General features: G+C 45.8%; 1 protein-coding gene across 26 annotated transcripts in view; it reads left to right on the plus strand.

Moving 5' to 3' along the window:
- Window positions 1-20,806, plus strand: part of LOC108161947 — a 134,999-nt gene that overhangs the window by 57,665 nt on the left and 56,528 nt on the right. For 8 of the 26 annotated variants that reach the window (XM_033393996.1, XM_033393994.1, XM_033393995.1 and 5 more), the window contains 4 exons: window positions 708-1,016; window positions 1,081-2,889; window positions 2,952-3,044; window positions 6,426-7,223. In XM_033393996.1, the coding sequence (XP_033249887.1) occupies window positions 708-1,016; window positions 1,081-2,889; window positions 2,952-3,044; window positions 6,426-7,223 (3,009 nt within the window). Of the gene's footprint in view, window positions 1-707; window positions 1,017-1,080; window positions 2,890-2,951; window positions 3,045-6,425; window positions 7,224-8,333; window positions 20,371-20,806 lie in introns of those variants that run through there. The other 18 variants (XM_033393990.1, XM_033393991.1, XM_033393988.1 and 15 more) reach the window with 9 other exon arrangements.

Here is a 20,806-nt window from a genome sequence, read left to right on the forward strand (position 1 = left end):
AGAAATAGTAGTTAAAGTTGTTTATGTAAATAACTAGTACCATAAAAGCCATACCTATTTAGCGTTTCATCGTAAAAATAACAGAATCTTTCAAAGCGAATTCTTCAAAACGAATGTAGCTGTTCACTTAGGGGAAATTTTTACTGCGATCACCCGAAAGTGATAGCAGAAAACGAACGAAAGCTGTGGCAACACAAAGCAACTGTACAGTGGGCTGCGTAATTAACAAACAATATTAGAGCATTACTTAAGGGTACGCCAATGACTATGAATTATCGATTTAATAGCTAATATCGGGCACCTGACCCGACAATAAGGATCATAAGGAAAATAATTGATTTTTTATTGGAAATTATATCAAAAAGGGAAAGCATTCACGAACTAACTTTACAAACGCATCAAGTATTCCACAATAACTGATAAATATACGATTTAGATTTCTTTGCAAATCCTCAAGTGTGTCACAACATCTCAAGAAACTACCATAACTACTAGATACTTACTGCAAAACCTTGGACTGGCCTCGATGCCCACGCATTAAACCAAACGCTAACTCTAACTCTTAGACTAGATGCAAACTTAACTACAAATTACACACAAACGACAACACACGCCGAACACGAACGTTGCAAGAGACGGGAACTCAACCTCCTATAGAATTCAAGTCAACTAATTTTCTCTCTCTCTGATTTTCCCTATAAATATAGCTGCCTGCGTGCTGGACACCGAGTGTGGGCCGTCGGAGGTGTGCCAGGGCGGCCAATGCTTCAATCCCTGTGTCCAGCACCAGGCCTGCGGCCAGAACGCCGAGTGCGTGATGTTGAACCACCTTAAACAGTGCCACTGCCCGGAGGGTTTCACCGGAGACTCGTCGAAGGAATGTGTCCGGGTGCCAGTTGCCTGCGATGGTGACTGCTCGCCTGGCTACACCTGCCGCGACTCCATGTGCCTTCCTGTGTGCAACAACGATCTGGAGTGTGCCTCCAACGAGAAATGCTTGCGGGGCAATTGCATGCGTAGGTTCCCTTCCTTTCCTTCCATCTCACATGATTTTCATACCTAAATCTAATCTTATTTTAGTGACCTGCCGCGTGGATAACGATTGCTTCTTGGGGCACGTCTGCCTGCACAACAAGTGCGTCTACGGCTGCCATGTGGATGATGACTGCAGTGCCTCCGAGTCCTGCCGCAACGATAAGTGTGTGAATCCCTGTGTGGAGAGTCCCTGCGGCCCAAATGCCGCCTGTTCGGTCTCCAATCACCGGGCCACCTGCAGCTGTCTGGAGAGCATGGTACCCAATCCCACGCCCCAGGTGGGCTGTGTGCGTGCCCCCCCGCTCGAGTGCCGCGAGAATCGCGACTGTGGCAACGGGCTGGCATGCTTCGAGTCTGTGTGCCGCCCCTTGTGCGCCGACGACGCCGGCTGCCTGACCAACGAGCGTTGCCAGCAGGGCGTCTGCAAGCCACTCTGTCGCCACGACAACGAATGCGCCCACGGCGAACTGTGTCTGGGACTTAACTGCGTGCCCGGCTGCCGGTCCGACCAGGGTTGTCCGCCCGAGCTTTCCTGCGTTGCCCAACAGTGCGTGGATCCCTGTGCAGACCCCACGGCCTGTGGAACGAATGCCCTCTGCCAGACGATCGACCATCGCAAACAGTGCACTTGCCCGGAGGGACTTAGCGGCAAGGCCAACGTGGCCTGCAAGGTTCCGCGAATCGCCTGCGGACGCAACGAGGACTGCCAGAACAACCAGTTGTGCTACGCCGGAAGCTGTCAGGGCAAGTGTCGCAACGACCAGAACTGTCTCTCGGACGAGCGCTGCATGCGTGGAACCTGCCGCACAGTCTGCAACACGGATGAGGTCTGTGCCCAGGGCCAGATCTGCGAGAATCGTGTCTGTCAGACCGGTTGCCGCAACGACCTCAGTTGTGCGACCGACGAGGCCTGCGTGAACAAGAAGTGCCAGAATCCCTGTCGCAGCCCCGGCCAGTGTGGCCAGTGTGCCGACTGTCTCGTGGTGAATCATGGCGTCCAGTGCCAGTGTCCGGCCTCCTTCATTGGAGACGGCCTCACTGGCTGCCAACTGCCAGCGGAGCGCTGCCATCCCGGCTGTGAATGCGACGAGAACCGGGCCTACTGCGCCACAAAATGCACTCGAACGGAGGACTGCGCCTGCGGACAACAATGCGCGCGCGGAAAGTGTCGCAACAAGTGCGGACCCAAGCGACAATGCACCGTGGGACAGTTGTGCGAGCGAGGCGCCTGCATTGCCGGCTGCAAGTCCAACAGTGACTGTGCCGCCGACCAGAGCTGTGTGCGCGGCAAGTGTACTGACCCATGTGCCGACGACAAGGCCTGCGGACGCAATGCCCTGTGCACCGTGTCCGAGCATCGTATGCTCTGCTACTGCCCCGACGGCTATGAGGGAGAACCCAGTAAGGAGTGCGTGCAGTTCGAGTGTCGTCAGGACTCTGACTGCGACAGCAGCAAGCGATGCGATGGCGGCAAGTGCCGCAATCCCTGCCTGGAGTACGGTGCCTGCGGCACCAATGCCCAATGCCGTGTAGTTAACCGCCAGGCCCAATGTTCCTGCCCACCCGACTTCTTTGGAAATCCTGCCAGTGAGTGCCAGCCCCTGGACGGTGGCTGCTCCAACAGCCCGTGTGGCGTCAACTCCAAATGTACCGAAGTGCCCGGCGGCTACGAGTGTGCCTGCATGGATGGCTGCATCGGGGATGCCAACAAGGGGTGCCTCTGCGAGGGACCTCTGGTGAATGCCTGTCATGATCATCCATGTGGATTGAATGCGGCCTGCCATGTGCTGGACAACGACCAAGCCGAGTGCTACTGCCCGGAGGACTTCCCCAACGGTGATGCCTATGTGCAATGTAAACCATATCTTAAGACTCTTTCAAAAACCAAAGCTAATCATCTTTATCATTCGCGTTAGGTTATCTGACTCCACCGCAACAGGACTGCCGAACTCTCGGCTGCGATGTGGGCGACTGTGTGCGCCATGGCTATGAATATGTGTGCCAGCAGGGTAAGTGGCCCTCCATTTATACAAGTCTCGTGTGTTTTTTAGCCCTTAGAGTACAGAATAGTGCCTAATCATGTTAACCAGCGTTCCGTTGCCGTTTTTTACCAACCAAAAACATAATAACTGGAGGTCTGTTAGTAACCAATTGAAATTGAATTTGTTGTTATAATTTTATTGGTTTTTATTAGCCATACATAGATGCGAGTTTTAAAACCACAAAACAAAAACAAAAACCACCCCAAGCTAATTAGCTAATTCCACTAATTCAAACACAGCCTCCTCCGGCTGCCTCGACTACTAGAAATACGTATTTGACCAAAGAGTTCAGTGTAGTGTGTGTGTGCCAAAATCTAATACGTAATTGTTAGAGTATTTATTTATTTCTTAACAACCTATACACATGTGCGAAAAGCCAAGCATACGTATAATTCCAACCCCAGCACGCTCAAAACAGAACCACACAACACAACCACCTACACACAACAACGTACAATTCCCGATACCTGATCCTTGAATAGCCATCACCAGACCAAAGAGTTAGTTATAGTTCTTTAAGTATCCTTTAATATAGAATACAATGCAACCATACATAAATACAGCATATGGAAATTCGTGGATTGTTGCTGTCGCTATCGCGGTTACCCAATCTGTGCCTAAATTCATTTTTGAAACACACAAAATACCACTTACTATATGAAGCAGTTTTTAAGCCTAAACCTTAAGTAAATTTAAAATCATACTAATCAGAAAACAAACAAAAAAGAGCTGGCTCTTTCCCCCATAAAAAAAGCTTGAAGCTTGCGTTCGTTCTCATTTTTCATTCCGGCTTTCATAGAGCTGCTCAACTCAACTCTCATTGGAATTCGTTTAGTCACCATACAAATTGGCTTCTGAATAACCATTTCTGTATTTTGAAAATCAGCTCTCCGCGGCATCCATATTCTCGCACAGATTCAGTAGACAACAAGTTGGTTCATCCTCCTCCTTACCTAACAAAACAAAACAAAAAACGCCGCGATAGCGATACGTAGCCCCAGTATTAAATCTAAAACGAATCTAAATGAAACTAAAATTTAAAAAAAAAAAACAGAAAAATACAACACATAATAGACAACAATCCTCAACACATCCTTGATACTTGATAAAATCATAATCGAAATCCATAATCCCAAATAATCCTATCCTTCCTTCCTACCGAATCCGCTCTGTCCACCGCCCACCTATTGTACCCTGCCCTATCCACAGCTCTGTCGTATCCCTATTTTTTGCTAAAAAGAAAAGCCCTTTTCGTTGATTTCTCAAATGAAAATAAAGTCTCAGATTGGGAACTGTGGACGGGACAATTCTCACACATAGTTCACACAACATATGCTTGAAATTTGAAACCAATTGAGAGGAACATACAATAGTAAATCAATTTAAGATCCACTACAATTCAATGATTGTATAGAATCCATAGCAAATCATAAAGCAACATCAACAATAACAGCAACTACAACAAAAACAAAACAACAACTTCTACTATTTTCAATGCATCCCTAAAGCAGTCAACAAAAAAACATATAACCGAAAAGATCTACTATTTGTACAAAATACACAACACTCCTTACAACAGTACATATTAAGAAAGCTCCTGCTGCTGCCTATCCTACCACACACTCTATTGGTTGCAATCTCTTTTACAATAAACAACAACAAATAAAAACCCAGCCCGAATTGAACTTAAAATGTAACTAAATTTGACTAACCTTTCAATATTGTTTTTTGGTACATTTGACTAGCGATTAAGTTGTATATACAGAAAAAGTTGTACATATGTACATATTGTTTATAGGCCGCATCTAAGCGGCCAAAACTAACCAAACAAAAAAATCAACCCTGAAAATATCCAATCTGTAAATATAATCGAAATTTAAACAAAACAATACTGTGAATTATGAATAACACACGGGGATTGAGAGTTCGAAAACTAGTCTCCAAGTATTTCTAACGTACGTTTTCCAAATTGTATTTATTCTTACCCATCGATTTTCCGACTACTATTTCCTGTACTCTTACTAAAGCCTACCTATATTCCTATAAAAAGCTAATCTTCCGCTCTCTATTTTCTCTGAATCTGAATCAATCAATCAATCACTCACTCACCAAAACCAATCGCCAATAACGTGTCTCTCGTGAGGGCAGAGCGCATGTGTTGGATGTCCTGTAATTTTTGCCATTACTGAACAAAATCCAAACAACAACAAAAACAACAACATACAAAAACCAATATGTATTAGCTCGAATTCGCATTAATCTCCAGATATATATATCATTGATCAGCATCAAATTGGGTATATCTCCTGCTCTATATGCTCGCTCGTTAAAATATGGTAAATCATCAAGGATTGTAACTATTGCTCACATGTTCTCACTGCTACTCGCTCTCTTGTACGCTGCCTCCAAAACTATCAAATTCATTCGACGAAACCCAGAAGCAGCCCAGAAATTGGCTTGCTTTTAGATACGATACTAAATACTACAAACTACATATTATAAAACCCGAGTTATTGTGAGATGTTCCCTTCACAGTTCTACAATTTGAATAAGACAACCAAATGAAATCTGAAAGAAACTTTTTGCTGCACTAAATTTTGGATGAGGAAATCCAATATTTATCTTTCTTTAGTTTTCGTTTCCTTGCGATTTCTTTTTGCACACCGTTTCTGAACACAGTTCGTTGACAAATTCCCAACCCCCCACTCTAAAATTTTACTTTACTCTAACAAAATCCCATGCACAAAACCCCCAACCCCCCAAAAATGAGTCCACAACAATCCCACTGACACTTAATCGAACACCACAAACCAAACCACAAAAACCGACCCACAACACACACAATAAAACCCCAATACCACCCAACCACCAAAAGAAAACCACACAAAAAACACTCAAGCAAAAAAGAAGTCCAAATCAAAACAAACCAACAAAAATATAACTTGATTATACTGTTTATATATTGTCTCGTTTAAGATTTCTCCCTTTTTGTTTATTAGAAACGTTTAGATATAAGATTTACCCCCAGACCCTACAGCACCCATCCACCCAAATACTTTTGTTCTATGCAAAAAGCAAACCCAGAATCTTCTACCAGGCTCTGTCTACCCAAAAACCTTTGACTCAACGACCCTTCAATGTCGCACTTCCGTACTTCTATGTGTTTTCCTCGGAATGAAGATATATTTAGATATATCTTCACATTTAGTAGCGTACCGCGTTTATGCCACCGAATAGACGAATGCACCCACGAAACCACCAACGATTAACATTTAAAACCAACCAAAAAAAAACAACTCCTGTCTATCTCTCTCTCGTTCTTCCCGCCTGCTGAATGTTATGTTATAGACACCGAACAATGCTACTCAGATACGGATTGTCCCAGTGAAAAATCCTGCCTCCAAGGACACTGCAGCGATCCTTGTACAATGCGTGGCGCGTGCGGCTCGAATGCGCTGTGCAAAACTGTTTTGCATCGTCCGCGCTGCTCCTGTCCAAGTTGTCACATCGGCCGGCCCGAAGTAGAGTGCAAGCCCGATCCCAATTGTCTCACCGATGACATGGACGCCAAGACCAAGGAGCAGATACCATGCTCCAGTGACAACGAGTGCCCGGAGACATTGCAGTGCGGCCAGTACGGCCAATGCACAGATCCATGCAACAATCCCCTCTTCATTTGCGAGAGCAACAAGAAGTGCGAGACACGACGCCACCAGCCCGTTTGCATCTGCAAGTCGGGCTTCATAGTCAACGAATACGGAGAACTGACGTGTGCACCGGATAAGCGGGAATGCTATCGCGATGATGACTGCGCCTCGAATATGGCCTGCACGGATGGCAAATGCCGGAACCCCTGTATTGTGCCGTTGGGCCGGGCACCGGTCTGTGCCGAGAACAAGTCCTGCGAGGTGCAAAACCACAAGCCCGTGTGCATCTGCATGCGGGACTGTCAGCCCTCGATATCCATTTGCCTGCGGGACGCTGGCTGTCCGGCCGGCCTTGCTTGCCGTAAACTGCAGTGCGTCGATCCTTGCAAGTTTGCAACATGCGCCCCCAACTCGCCATGCATTGTCGAGGATCACAAGCCGATATGTAAATTCTGCCCACCTGGATTTATAGCCGATGCCAAATATGGATGTCAAAAAGGTAAAGCACAAACGTACTCTCTCTCACCAACCACTCTTTGGCTCCATGCCGCAAGAGAGTGCCTTTCTGTCTCTCGAATATTGTATCTCTGTTTCCCGCCTTCTTCTCTCTACCACCACCTACCACTCTCTCTCTTACTGTCTCTCACACACGCTCTCACCTTTTTGCCTAGCTCTGTCTTATTGTCTGTCCCCTCACAAGAAACACAAAAATTTACCCGATTTACCCGACAAAATATATTGACTTGATATTCCTATCTAAAGTTTCACGCCTCGTCAATCTGTTTCTCGAGAGATTTTTGTGTGTAAATGTACATAGGACTGAGAAACTAACTGCCGCCTGTACTCGTATAAATCTTTTGCTTATCGATATGGTCCATAGAAACAGAAAGCTTAGTTACAAGCCAAAAGTGTGGGCCAGCTCCCCCGTGTCCAGCGACTATAACAAGCCCCAAGTTAAACGCTTTGCGCCACTAGCACCTGTGACGATGCTAATGCACCATAATCCAAGAAAAGCGTTGACCAAAGTGTAGATCTATGCATCTGATCTATCCAAACGCAAACAATAGTAACATGAAAACACAATAAATACAAGCAAAACTCTTCTGAACATTCACACACGCTCATGCTCACCGTGATATTAATCAATTTAATAAAAATGCCTCTTGAATACTATGAAAATCTTAACCTATGATTCTATGATAAACGGTAACAAATGTACTACTAATGGTAAAAAAAAAAAAACAACCAAACAAACAAAAACCAAACCAATATGTAGCTAACTAATAGTAAAGAAGTTTGTTCCTAATTTGAAATTAACCGTAAATAGTTGATAAAGCTTCGAAGTTCCCCTACAGTTTTGCAGTTGTATGCAAAAGAATTAGTAGAATGAAAATTCAAAGAGTATTTTTCTAGGTACCGTACCCCCCTACCCCTCTGTATATATATATAGTGCACCAACCTCTTTTTTGTTGTAGCTATACACTTTCTATATCCTTTATATAAACTGGTAAAAATTTGTATATATTTTAACGTATTTTATTTTTTAAATCTTATACTTTTATTTTGAATTATGTACAAAATACTCCACTCAAAAACCCAAAAAATTATCTAAACAAAAAAAAAAACCAAAAACCAAGCAGATATGCCAGGTGGCAACTGTACCTCACACGAAGATTGCAGTGAAGCGCAACAATGTGGATCGTCTGGTCAATGTATCGATCCCTGTCACACACTCTGTGTGGGCGCGATGAAGTGCGTCACCCTAGCTCATAAGGTTACCACATGCATATGCCCCAAGACTTTGACCAACAACAGCACTACTGCGAACTGCATACCCACCAATTTGACAGACGAACCGATCGAAACTACAACGGAATCAGTCAGTATTAAGTACACGGTTATGCAATTGGCAAATCAAACCGAAATGCGAACACGTTATACCGATATAGAAGCTGAGGAGGAAACAACAGTATCTTATAACACGACAACGGAATCGTACAAAACTACCAAGCACCTTGCAATTGACACTACACCATCCGCTCCAGATACATCCAGTTTTCCTACTACAGAAACAAATACCGCAGTATCAATAACTGACGATCTGACCACCATAGTCCCAGATGAAAATAAAACGACAACCCTATTCACGGAACAAAGCACCAGCACAGCTCCAACAGTAACGGCATCAATTTCCTTCGAAACATCTACAAAATCCGAATCAGCAACGATTCCGATAGATATTCGAATGGAAACTGTACAACCAGTAGTAGCAAACGATAGATCGACACTTACACCCATCTCTAGGAAAACTACCATTCCAATATCTGCTTCAGAAACATCAACGTCCCTTCCCCAAGACACTACCCGAATAGGAATGACCGATTACACTACAGAAGAAGCTCCTGAAACTGTACCAACTGTAGTACCGATCTCTAGGGAAACACGTATGCCACCATCGGCTTCTGAAACAACCACATCCCTTCCAGGAGCTACTACCCGAATGGGAATGACCGATTACACCACAGAAGGAGCTCCTAGGACTGTACCAACTGTTGTACCGATCTCTAGGGAAACAACCCTTCCATCTTCAGTTTCTGACACACCCACATCCCTTCCAGGAGATACAACTCGAATGGGAACGACCGATTACACAACAGAAGGAGCTCCTAGGACTGGACCAACTGTAGTGCCGATATCTAGGGAAAATACCAGACCAACATCTGGCTCTGACACCACAACATCCCTGCCAGGAGGTACTACCCGAATGGGAATGACCGATTACACAACAGAAGGCGCGCCTAGGTCTGGACCAACTGTTGTACCGATCTCTAGCGAAACAACTGTGCCAACATCTGCTTCTCACACAACAACATCCCTTCCACAAGATACAACTCGAATAGGAATGACCGATTACACCACAGAAGGTGTGCCGGGGACTGTACCAACTGTAGGTCCAATCGAAAGATCCTCGCTTAAGCCCCTCTCTAGGGAATCAACCGTGCCAACATCGGCTTCTGAAACAACCACATACCTTCCAGGAGATACTACTCGAATGGGAATGACCGATTACACAACAGAAGGAGCTCCTAAGACTGGACCAACTGTAGTACCGATATCTGGGGAAACAACTTTGTCAACACCGGCTTCCGAAACAACCACATCCCTTTCAGGAGATACTACTCGAATGGGAATGACCGATTACACAACAGAAGGAGCTCCTAGGACTGGACCAACTGTAGTGCCGATATCTAGGGAAAATACCAGACCAACATCTGGCTCTGACACCACAACATCCCTGCCAGGAGGTACTACCCGAATGGGAATGACCGATTACACTACAGAAGGAGCTCCTAGGACTGTACAAACTGTAGTACCGATCTCTAGGGAAACTACCCTTCCATCTTCAGTTTCTGACACACCCACATCCCTTCCAGGAGATACTAATCGAATGGGAATGACCGATTACACAACAGAAGGAGCTCCTAGGACTGTACCAACTGTAGTACCGATCTCTAGGGAAACTACCCTTCCATCTTCAGTTTCTGACACACCCACATCCCTTCCAGGAGATACTACTCGAATGGGAATGACCGATTACACAACAGAAGGAGCTCCTAGGACTGTACCAACTGTAGTACCGATCTCAAAGGAAACAACCATGCCAACCTCTGCTTCTGAAACAACCGCATCCTTTCCACAAGAAACTACCGGAATGGGAATGACCGATTACACAACAGAAGGCGCGCCTAGAACTGGACCAACTGTAGTACCGATCTCTAGGGAAACAACTATGCCAACATCGGCTTCTGAAACAACCACATCCCTTCCAGGAGATACTACTCGAATAGGAAAGAACGATTACACAACAGAAGGAGCTCCTAGGACTGTACCAACTGTAGTACCGATCTCAAAGGAAACAACCATGCCAACCTCTGCTTCTGAAACAACCGCATCCCTTCCACAAGAATCTACCGGAATGGGAATGACCGATTACACAACAGAAGGCGCGCCTAGGACTGGACCAACTGTAGTACCGATATCTGGGGAAACAACTTTGCCAACAACTGCTTCTGAAACAACCACATACTTTCCAGGAGATACTACTCGAATGGGAATGACCGATTACACAACAGAAGGAGCTCCTAGGACTGTACAAACTGTAGTACCGATCTCTAGGGAAACTACCCTTCCATCTTCAGTTTATGACACACCCACATCCCTTCCAGGAGATACTACTCGAATGGGAATGACCGATTACACAACAGAAGGAGCTCCTAGGACTGTACCAACTGTAGTACCGATCTCTAGGGAAACTACCCTTCCATCTTCAGTTTCTGACACACCCAAATCCCTTACAGGAGATACTACTCGAATGGGAATGGCCGATTACACAACAGAAGAAGCTCCTAGGACTGTACCAACTGTAGTACCGATCTCAAAGGAAACAACCATGCCAACCTCTGCTTCTGAAACAGCCACATCCCTTCCACAAGAAACTACCAGAATGGGAATGACCGATTACACCACAGAAGGTGTGCCGGGGACTGTACCAACTGTAGTTCCAATCGAAAGATCCTCGCTTAAGCCCCTCTCTAGGGAAACAACCGTGCCAACATCTGCTTCTGAAACAACCACATACCTTCCAGGAGATACTACTCGAATGGGAATGACCGATTACACTACAGAAGAAGCTCCTAAAACTGTACCAACTGTAGTACCGATCTCTAGGGAAACAACTATGCCAACATCTGCTTCTGAAACAACCACATACCTTCCAGGAGATACTACTCGAATGAGAATGACCGATTACACAACAGAAGGAGCTCATAGGACTGTACAAACTGTAGTACCGATCTCTAGGGAAACTACCCTACCATCTTCAGTTTCTGACACACCCACATCCCTTCCAGGAGATACTACCCGAATGGGAATGACCGATTACACTACAGAAGATGCTCCTAAAACTGTATCAACTGTAGTACCAATCTCTAGGGAAACAACTATGCCAACATCGGCTTCTGAAACAACCACATACCTTCCAGGAGGTACTATTCGAATGGGAATGACCGATTACACAACAGAAGGAGCTCCTAGGACTGGACCAACCGTAGTACCGATATCTGGAGAAACAACTTTGTCAACATCTGCTTCTGAAGCAACCACATCCCTGCCAGGAGATAATACTCGAATGGGAATGACCGATTACACAACAGAAGGAGCTCCTAGGACTGTACCAACTGTAGTACCGATCTCAAAGGAAACAACCATGCCAACCTCTGCTTCTGAAACAACCACATCCCTTCCAGGAGATACTACTCGAATGGGAATGACCGATTACGCTACAGAAGAAGCTCCTAAAACTGTACCAACTGTAGTACCCATCTCTAGGGAAACAACTATGCCAACATCGGCTTCTGGAACAACCACATCCCTTCCAGGAGATACTACTCGAATGGGAATGACCGTTTACACAACAGAAGGAGCTCCTAGGACTGTACCAACTGTAGTACCGGTCTCAAAGGAAAAAACCATGCCAACCTCTGCTTCTGAAACAACCGCATCCCTTCCACAAGAAACTACCGGTATGGGAATGACCGATTACACAACAGAAGGCGCGCCTAGGACTGGACCAACTGTAGAACCGATCTATAGGGAAACAACTATGCCAACATCTGCTTCTGACAAAACAACATCCGTTCCACAAGAAACAACCCGAATACGAATGACCGATTACACCACAGAAGGTGTGCCGGGGACTGTACCAACTGTAGTTCCAATCGAAAGATCCTCGCTTAAGCCCCTCTCTAGGGAAACAACCGTGCCAACATCGGATTCTGAAACAACCACATCCCTTCCAAGAGATACAACCCGAATGGGAATGACCGATTACACTATAGAAGAAGCTCCTAAAACTGTACCAACTGTAGTACCGATCTCTAGGGAAACTACCCCTCCATCTTCAGTTTCTGGCACACCCACATCCCTTCCAGGAGATACTACTCGAATGGGAATGACCGATTACACTACAGAAGAAGCTCCTAAAACTGTACCAGCTGTAGTACCCATCTCTAGGGAAACAACTATGCCAACATCGGCTTCTGAAACAACCACATCCCTTCCAGGAGATACTACTCGAATGGGAATGACCGATTACACAACAGAAGGAGCTCCTAGGACTGGACCAACTGTAGGACCGATATCTGGGGAAACAACTTTGCCAACATCTGCTTCTGACACAACAAGATCCCTTCCAGGAGATACTACTCGAATGGGAATGACCGTTTACACAACAGAAGGAGCTCCTAGGACTGTACCAACTGTAGTTCTAATCGAAAGATCCTCGCTTAAGCCCCTCTCTAGGGAAACAACCATGCCAACATTGGCTTCTGAAACAACCACATCCCTTCCAGGAGATACTACCCGAATGGGAATGACCGATTACACTACAGAAGAAGCTCCTAAAACTGTACCAACTGTAGTACCGATCTCTCGGGAAACAACCATGCCAACATTGGCTTCTGAAACAACCACATCCCTTCCAGGAGATACTACTCGAATGGGAATGACCGATTACACAACAGAAGGAGCTCCTAGGACTGGACCAACTGTAGTACCGATATCTGGGGAAACAACTTTGCCAATATCTGCTTCTGACACAACAAGATCCCTTCCAGGAGATACTACTCGAATGGGAATGACCGTTTACACAACAGAAGGAGCTCCTAGGACTGCACCAACTGTAGTTCTAAACGAAAGATCCTCGCTTAAGCCCCTCTCTAGGGAAACAACCGTGCCAACATCGGATTCTGAAACAACCACATCCCTTCCAAGAGATACTACCCGAATAGGAATGACCGATTACACTACAGAAGAAGCTCCTAAAACTGTACCAACTGTAGTACCGATCTCTAGGGAAACAACTATGCCAACATCGGCTTCTGAAACAACCACATCCCCTCCAGGAGATACTACTAGAATGGGAATGACCGATTACACAACAGAAGGAGCTCCAAGGACTGTACAAACTGTAGTACCGATCTCTAGGGAAACTACCCTTCCATCTTCAGTTTCTGACACACGCACATCCCTTCCAGGAGATACTACTCGTATGGGAATGACCGATTACACAACAGAAGGAGCTCCTAAGACTGTACCAAATGTAGTACCAATATCTAGGGAAACAACTATGCCAACATCGGATTCTGAAACAACCACATCCCCTCCAGGAGATACTACTCGAATGGGAATGACCGATTACACAACAGAAGGAGCTCCAAGGACTGTACAAACAGTAGTACCGATCTCTAGGGAAACTACCCTTCCATCTTCAGTTTCTGACACACGCACATCCCTTCCAGGAGATACTACTCGTATGGGAATGACCGATTACACAACAGAAGGAGCTCCTAAGACTGTACCAAATGTAGTACCAATATCTGGGGAAACAACTTTGCCAACATCTGCTTCTGAAACAACCACATACCTTCCAGGAGATACTACTCGAATGGGAATGACCGATTACACAACAGAAGGAGCTCCTAAGACTGGACCAACTGTACTACCGATATCTGGGGAAACAACTTTGGCAACACCGGCTTCCGAAACAACCACATCCTTTTCAGGAGATACTACTCGAATGGGAATGACCGATTACACAACAGAAGGAGCTCCTAGGACTGGACCAACTGTAGTACCGATATCTGGGGAAACAACTTTGCCAACATCTGCTTCTGACAAAACAACATCCGTTCCACAAGAAACAACCCGAATAGGAATGACCGATTACACCACAGAAGGTGTGCCGGGGACTGTACCAACTGTAGTTCCAATCGAAAGATCCTCGCTTAAGCCCTTCTCTAGGGAAACAACCGTGCCAACATCGGATTCTGAAACAACCACATCCCTTCCAAGAGATACTACCCGAATGGGAATGACCGATTACACTACAGAAGAAGCTCCTAAAACTGTACCAACTGTAGTAGCGATCTCTAGGGAAACAACTATGCCAACATCGGCTTCTGAAACAACCACATCCCTTCCAGGAGATACTACTCGAATGGGAATGACCGATTACACAACAGAAGGAGCTCCTAAAACTGTACCAACTGTAGTACCGATCTCTAGCGAAACAACTATGCCAACATCTGCTTCTGACACAACAACAGCCCTTCCACAAGAAACAACCCGAATAGGAATCACCGATTACACCACAGAAGGTGTGCCGGGGACTGTACCAACTGTAGTTCCAATCGAAAGATCCTCGCTTAAGCCCCTCTCTAGGGAAACAACCGTGCCAACATCGGATTCGGAAACAACCACATCCCTTCCAAGAGATACTACCCGAATGGGAATGACCGATTACACTACAGAAGAAGCTCCTAAAACTGTACCAACTGTAGTAGCGATCTCTAGGGAAACAACTATGCCAACATCGGCTTCTGAAACAACCACATCCCTTCCAGGAGATACTACTCGAATGGGAATGACCGATTACACAACAGAAGGAGCTCCTAGGACTGGACCAACTGTAGTACCGATCTATAGGGAAACAACTATGCCAACATCTGCTTCTGACAAAACAACATCCGTTCCACAAGAAACAACCCGAATAGGAATGACCGATTACACCACAGAAGGTGTGCCGGTGACTGTACCAACTGTAGTTCCAATCGAAAGATCCTCGCTTAAGCCCCTCTCTAGGGAAACAACCGTGCCAACATCGGATTCGGAAACAACCACATCCCTTCCAAGAGATACTACCCGAATGGGAATGACCGATTACACTACAGAAGAAGCTCCTAAAACTGTACCAACTGTAGTAGCGATCTCTAGGGAAACAACTATGCCAACATCGGCTTCTGAAACAACCACATCCCTTCCAGCAGATACTACTCGAATGGGAATGACCTATTACACAACAGAAGGAGCTCCTAGGACTGGACCAACTGTAGTACCGATCTATAGGGAAACAACTATGCCAACATCTGCTTCTGACAAAACAACATCCATTCCACAAGAAACAACCCGAATAGGAATGACCGATTACACCACAGAAGGTGTGCCGGGGACTGTACCAACTGTAGTTCCAATCGAAAGATCCTCGCTTAAGCCCCTCTCTAGGGAAACAACCGTGCCAACATCGGATTCTGAAACAACCACATCCCTTCCAAGAGATACTACCCGAATGGGAATGACCGATTACACTACAGAAGAAGGTCCTAAAACTGTACCAACTGTAATAGCGATCTCTAGGGAAACAACTATGCCAACATCGGCTTCTGAAACAACCACATCGCTTCCAGGAGATACTACTCGAATGGGAATGACGGATTACATAACAGAAGGCGCGCCTAGGACTGGACCAACTGTAGTACCGATCTCTAGCGAAACAACTATGCCAACATCTGCTTCTGACACAACAACAGCCCTTCCACAAGAAACAACCCGAATAGGAATCACCGATTACACCACAGAAGGTGTGCCGGGGACTGTACCAACTGTAGTTCCAATCGAAAGATCCTCGCTTAAGCCCCTCTCTAGGGAAACAACCGTGCCAACATCGGATTCGGAAACAACCACATCCCTTCCAAGAGATACTACCCGAATGGGAATGACCGATTACACTACAGAAGAAGCTCCTAAAACTGTACCAACTGTAGTAGCGATCTCTAGGGAAACAACTATGCCAACATCGGCTTCTGAAACAACCACATCCCTTCCAGGAGATACTACTCGAATGGGAATGACCGATTACACAACAGAAGGAGCTCCTAGGACTGGACCAACTGTAGTACCGATCTATAGGGAAACAACTATGCCAACATCTGCTTCTGACAAAACAACATCCGTTCCACAAAAAACAACCCGAATAGGAATGACCGATTACACCACAGAAGGTGTGCCGGGGACTGTACCAACTGTAGTTCCAATCGAAAGATCCTCGCTTAAGCCCCTCTCTAGGGAAACAACCGTGCCAACATCGGATTCTGAAACAACCACATCCCTTCCAAGAGATACTACCCGAATGGGAATGACCGATTACACTACAGAAAAAGGTCCTAAAACTGTACCAACTGTAGTAGCGATCTCTAGGGAAACAACTATGCCAACATCGGCTTCTGAAACAACCACATCGCTTCCAGGAGATACTACTCGAATGGGAATGACGGATTACACAACAGAAGGCGCGCCTAGGACTGGACCAATTGTAGTACCGATCTCTAGCGAAACAACTATGCCAACATCTGCTTCTGACACAACAACAGCCCTTCCACAAAAAACAACCCGAATAGGAATCACCGATTACACCACAGAAGGTGTGCCGGGGACTGTACCAACTGTAGTTCCAATCGAAAGATCCTCGCTTAAGCCCCTCTCTAGGGAAACAACCGTGCCAACATCGGATTCTGAAACAACCACATCCCTTCCAAGAGATACTACCCGAATGGGAATGATCGATTACACTACAGAAGACGCTCCTAAGACTGTACCAACTGTAGTACCAATCTCTAGCGAAACAACTATGCCAACATCGGCTTCTGAGACAACCACATACCTTCCAGGAGATACCATTCGAATGGGAATGACCGATTACACAACAGAAGTTGCTCCTAGGACTGGACCAACCGTAGTACCGATATCTGGAGAAACAACTTTGTCAACATCTGCTTCTGAAACATCCACATCCCTGCCAAGAGATAATACTCGAATGGGAATGACCGATTACACAACAGAAGGAGCTCCTAGGACTGTACCAACAGTAGTACCGATCTCAAGGGAAACAACCATGCCAACCTCTGCTTCTGAAACAACCACATCCCTTCCACAAGAAACTACCGGAATGGGAATGACCGATTACACCACAGAAGGTGTGCCGGGGACTGTACCAACTGTAGTTCCAATCGAAAGATCCTCGCTTAAGCCCCTCTCTAGGGAAACAACCGTGCCAACATCGGATTCTGAAACAACCACATCCCTTCCAAGAGATACTACCCGAATGGAAATGACCGATTACACTATAGAAGAAGCTCCTAAAACTGTACCAACTGTAGTACCGATCTCTAGGGAAACAACTATGCCAACATCGGCTTCTGAAACAACCACATCCCTTCCAGGAGATACTACTCGAATGGGAATGACCGATTACACTATAGAAGAAGCTCCTAAAACTGTACCAGCTGTAGTACCGATCTCTAGGGAAACAACTATGCCAACATCGGCTTCTGAAACAACCTCATCCCTTCCAGGAGATACTACTCGAATGGGAATGACCGATTACACAACAGAAGGAGCTCCTAGGACTGGACCAACTGTAGTACCGATATCTGGGGAAACAACTTTGCCAACATCTGCTTCTGAAACAACCACATACCTTCCAGGAGATACTACTCGAATGGGAATGACCGATTACACAACAGAAGGAGCTCCTAGGACTGGACCAACTGTAGTGCCGATATCTAGGGAAAATACCAGGCCAACATCTGGCTCTGACACCACAACATCCCTGCCAGGAGGTACTACCCGAATGGGAATGACCGATTACACAACAGAGGGAGCTTTTAGGACTGTACCAACTGTAGTACTGCTCTCTGGGGAAACAACTTTGCCAACATCTGCTTCTGAAACAACCACATACCTTCCAGGAGATACTACTCGAATGGGAATGACCGATTACACAACAGAACGAGCTCCTAGGACTGGACCAACTGTAGTACCGATATCTGGGGAAACAACTTTGCCAACATCTGCTTCTGAAACAACCACATACCTTCCAGGAGATACTACTCGAATGGGAATGACCGATTACACAACAGAAGGAGCTCCTAGGACTGAACCAACCGTATTACCGATATCTGGGGAAACAACTTTGCCAACATCTGCTTCTGAAACAACCACATACCTTCCAGGAGATACTACTCGAATGGGAATGACCGATTACACAACAGAAGGAGCTCCTAGGACTGAACCAACCGTATTACCGATATCTGGGGAAACAACTTTGCCAACATCTGCTTCTGAAACAACCACATACCTTCCAGGAGATACTACTCGAATGGGAATGACCGATTACACAACAGAAGGAGCTCCTAGGACTGGACCAATTGTAGTACCGATATCTGGGGAAACAACTTTGCCAACATCTGCTTCTGACACAACAAGATCCCTTCCAGGAGATACTACTCGAATGGGAATGACCGATTACACAACAGAAGGAGCTCCTAGGACTGGACCAACCGTATTACCGATATCTGGGGAAACAACTATGCCAACATCTGCTTCTGAAACAACCACATACCTTCCAGCAGATACTACTCGAATGGGAATGACGGATTACACAACAGAAGGCGCGCCTAGGACTGGACCAACTGTAGTACCGATCTCTAGGGAAACAACTATGCCAACATCTGCTTCTGACACAACAACATCCCTTCCACAAGAAACAACCCGAATAGGAATGACCCATTACACCACAGAAGGTGTGCCGGGGACTGTATCAACTGTAGTTCCAATCGAAAGATCCTCGCTTAAGCCCCTCTCTAGGGAAACAACCGTGCCAACATCGGATTCTGAAACAACCACATCCCTTCCAAGAGATACTACCCGAATAGGAATGACCGATTACACTACAGAAGAAGCTCCTAAATCTGTACCAACTGTAGTACCGATCTCTAGGGAAACAACTATGCCAACATCGGATTCTGAAACAACCACATCCCTTCCAAGAGATACTACCCGAATGGGAATGACCGATTACACTACAGAAGAAGCTCCTAAAAAGCTACCAACTGTAGTACCGATCTCTAGGGAAACAACTATGCCAATATCGGCTTCTGAAACAACCACATCCTTTCCAAGAGATACTACCCAGATGGAACTGACCGATTACACTACAGAAGGAGCTCCTAAGACTGTACCAACTGTAGTACCGATATCTGGGGAAACTACCAGGCTAACATCTGCTTCTGACACCACAACATCCCTTCCAGGAGATACTACCCGAATGGGAATGACTTATTACACAACAGAAGGAGCTCCTAGGACTGTACCAACTGTAGTACTGATCTCTAGGGAAACAACTATGCCAACATCGGATTCTGAAACAACCACATCCCTTCCAAGAGATACTACCCGAATGGGAATGACCGATTACACTACAGAAGAAGCTCCTAAAAAGGTACCAACTGTAGTACCGATCTCTAGGGAAACAACTATGCCAACATCTGCTTCTGAAGCAAGCACATCCCTTCCAGGAGATACTACCCAAATGGGAATGACCGATTATACTACAGAAGTACCGGCAAGGCTTATGCCAACTCTTAGTTCATTCAATAGATCCACCATCCCAATTGCTTCAAAGGAAACAGAGCCCACTCCTATATCGGTAGTGACGCCTGTTTCTGCGGTTGGTATGCCAAATGCCACCGAAAGAACTGTGACTATTACTCCGACAATAAATTGCATGACTGAAAACGACTGCTCTGACGATGAGACTTGTGTGGCAGGCATATGCATATCACCTTGTGAGTACTATCAAAATGTTTGCACTGTGCAAAATTTGACTGTCTGTCGTACATTGAACCACACCACAATGTGCTTTTGTGATACCGCCGCTGATGTAAATAGACCCGATTGCTCTATGAAAGCAGGTAACTAAAGTTGTGTATATAAGTTGTGTAAGTCTTGATATCGAATCATTAATGAATGAATTGCAAGGAACCACAGGGTTGCGGTATCGTGGCGCCGACTACTTTCAACGCCAATACATATAACTGGCAGATCGTAGGCGCCCACTTCAGTCTATCTCTACTTTTGGATTTCCAGCCATCACCCTTCTCTACTTGTGGCATATACTCCTATATGTATGTTCATGTATGAGCAGCCATCCGATTTGTGGGGGCACGTGCATGCTAGCATTTGTTTTATTATTCCTCGCAATCCCCTCGTGTGTTCTTTGTGCCTTTGCGGTTATCGTGCGCTACTTCTTCCTTCACATTTGTCTCCGCTCCCTTTCTTTTTATTGCTCGTACTGCTTCTCTTCTGGCTGTCCTTCGTTCAACGTTTTTGCACCGAATCAATCCACCC

Source organism: Drosophila miranda, chromosome 4 (genome assembly GCF_003369915.1).
Source record: "Drosophila miranda strain MSH22 chromosome 4, D.miranda_PacBio2.1, whole genome shotgun sequence".
Lineage (NCBI taxonomy): Eukaryota > Metazoa > Arthropoda > Insecta > Diptera > Drosophilidae > Drosophila > Drosophila miranda.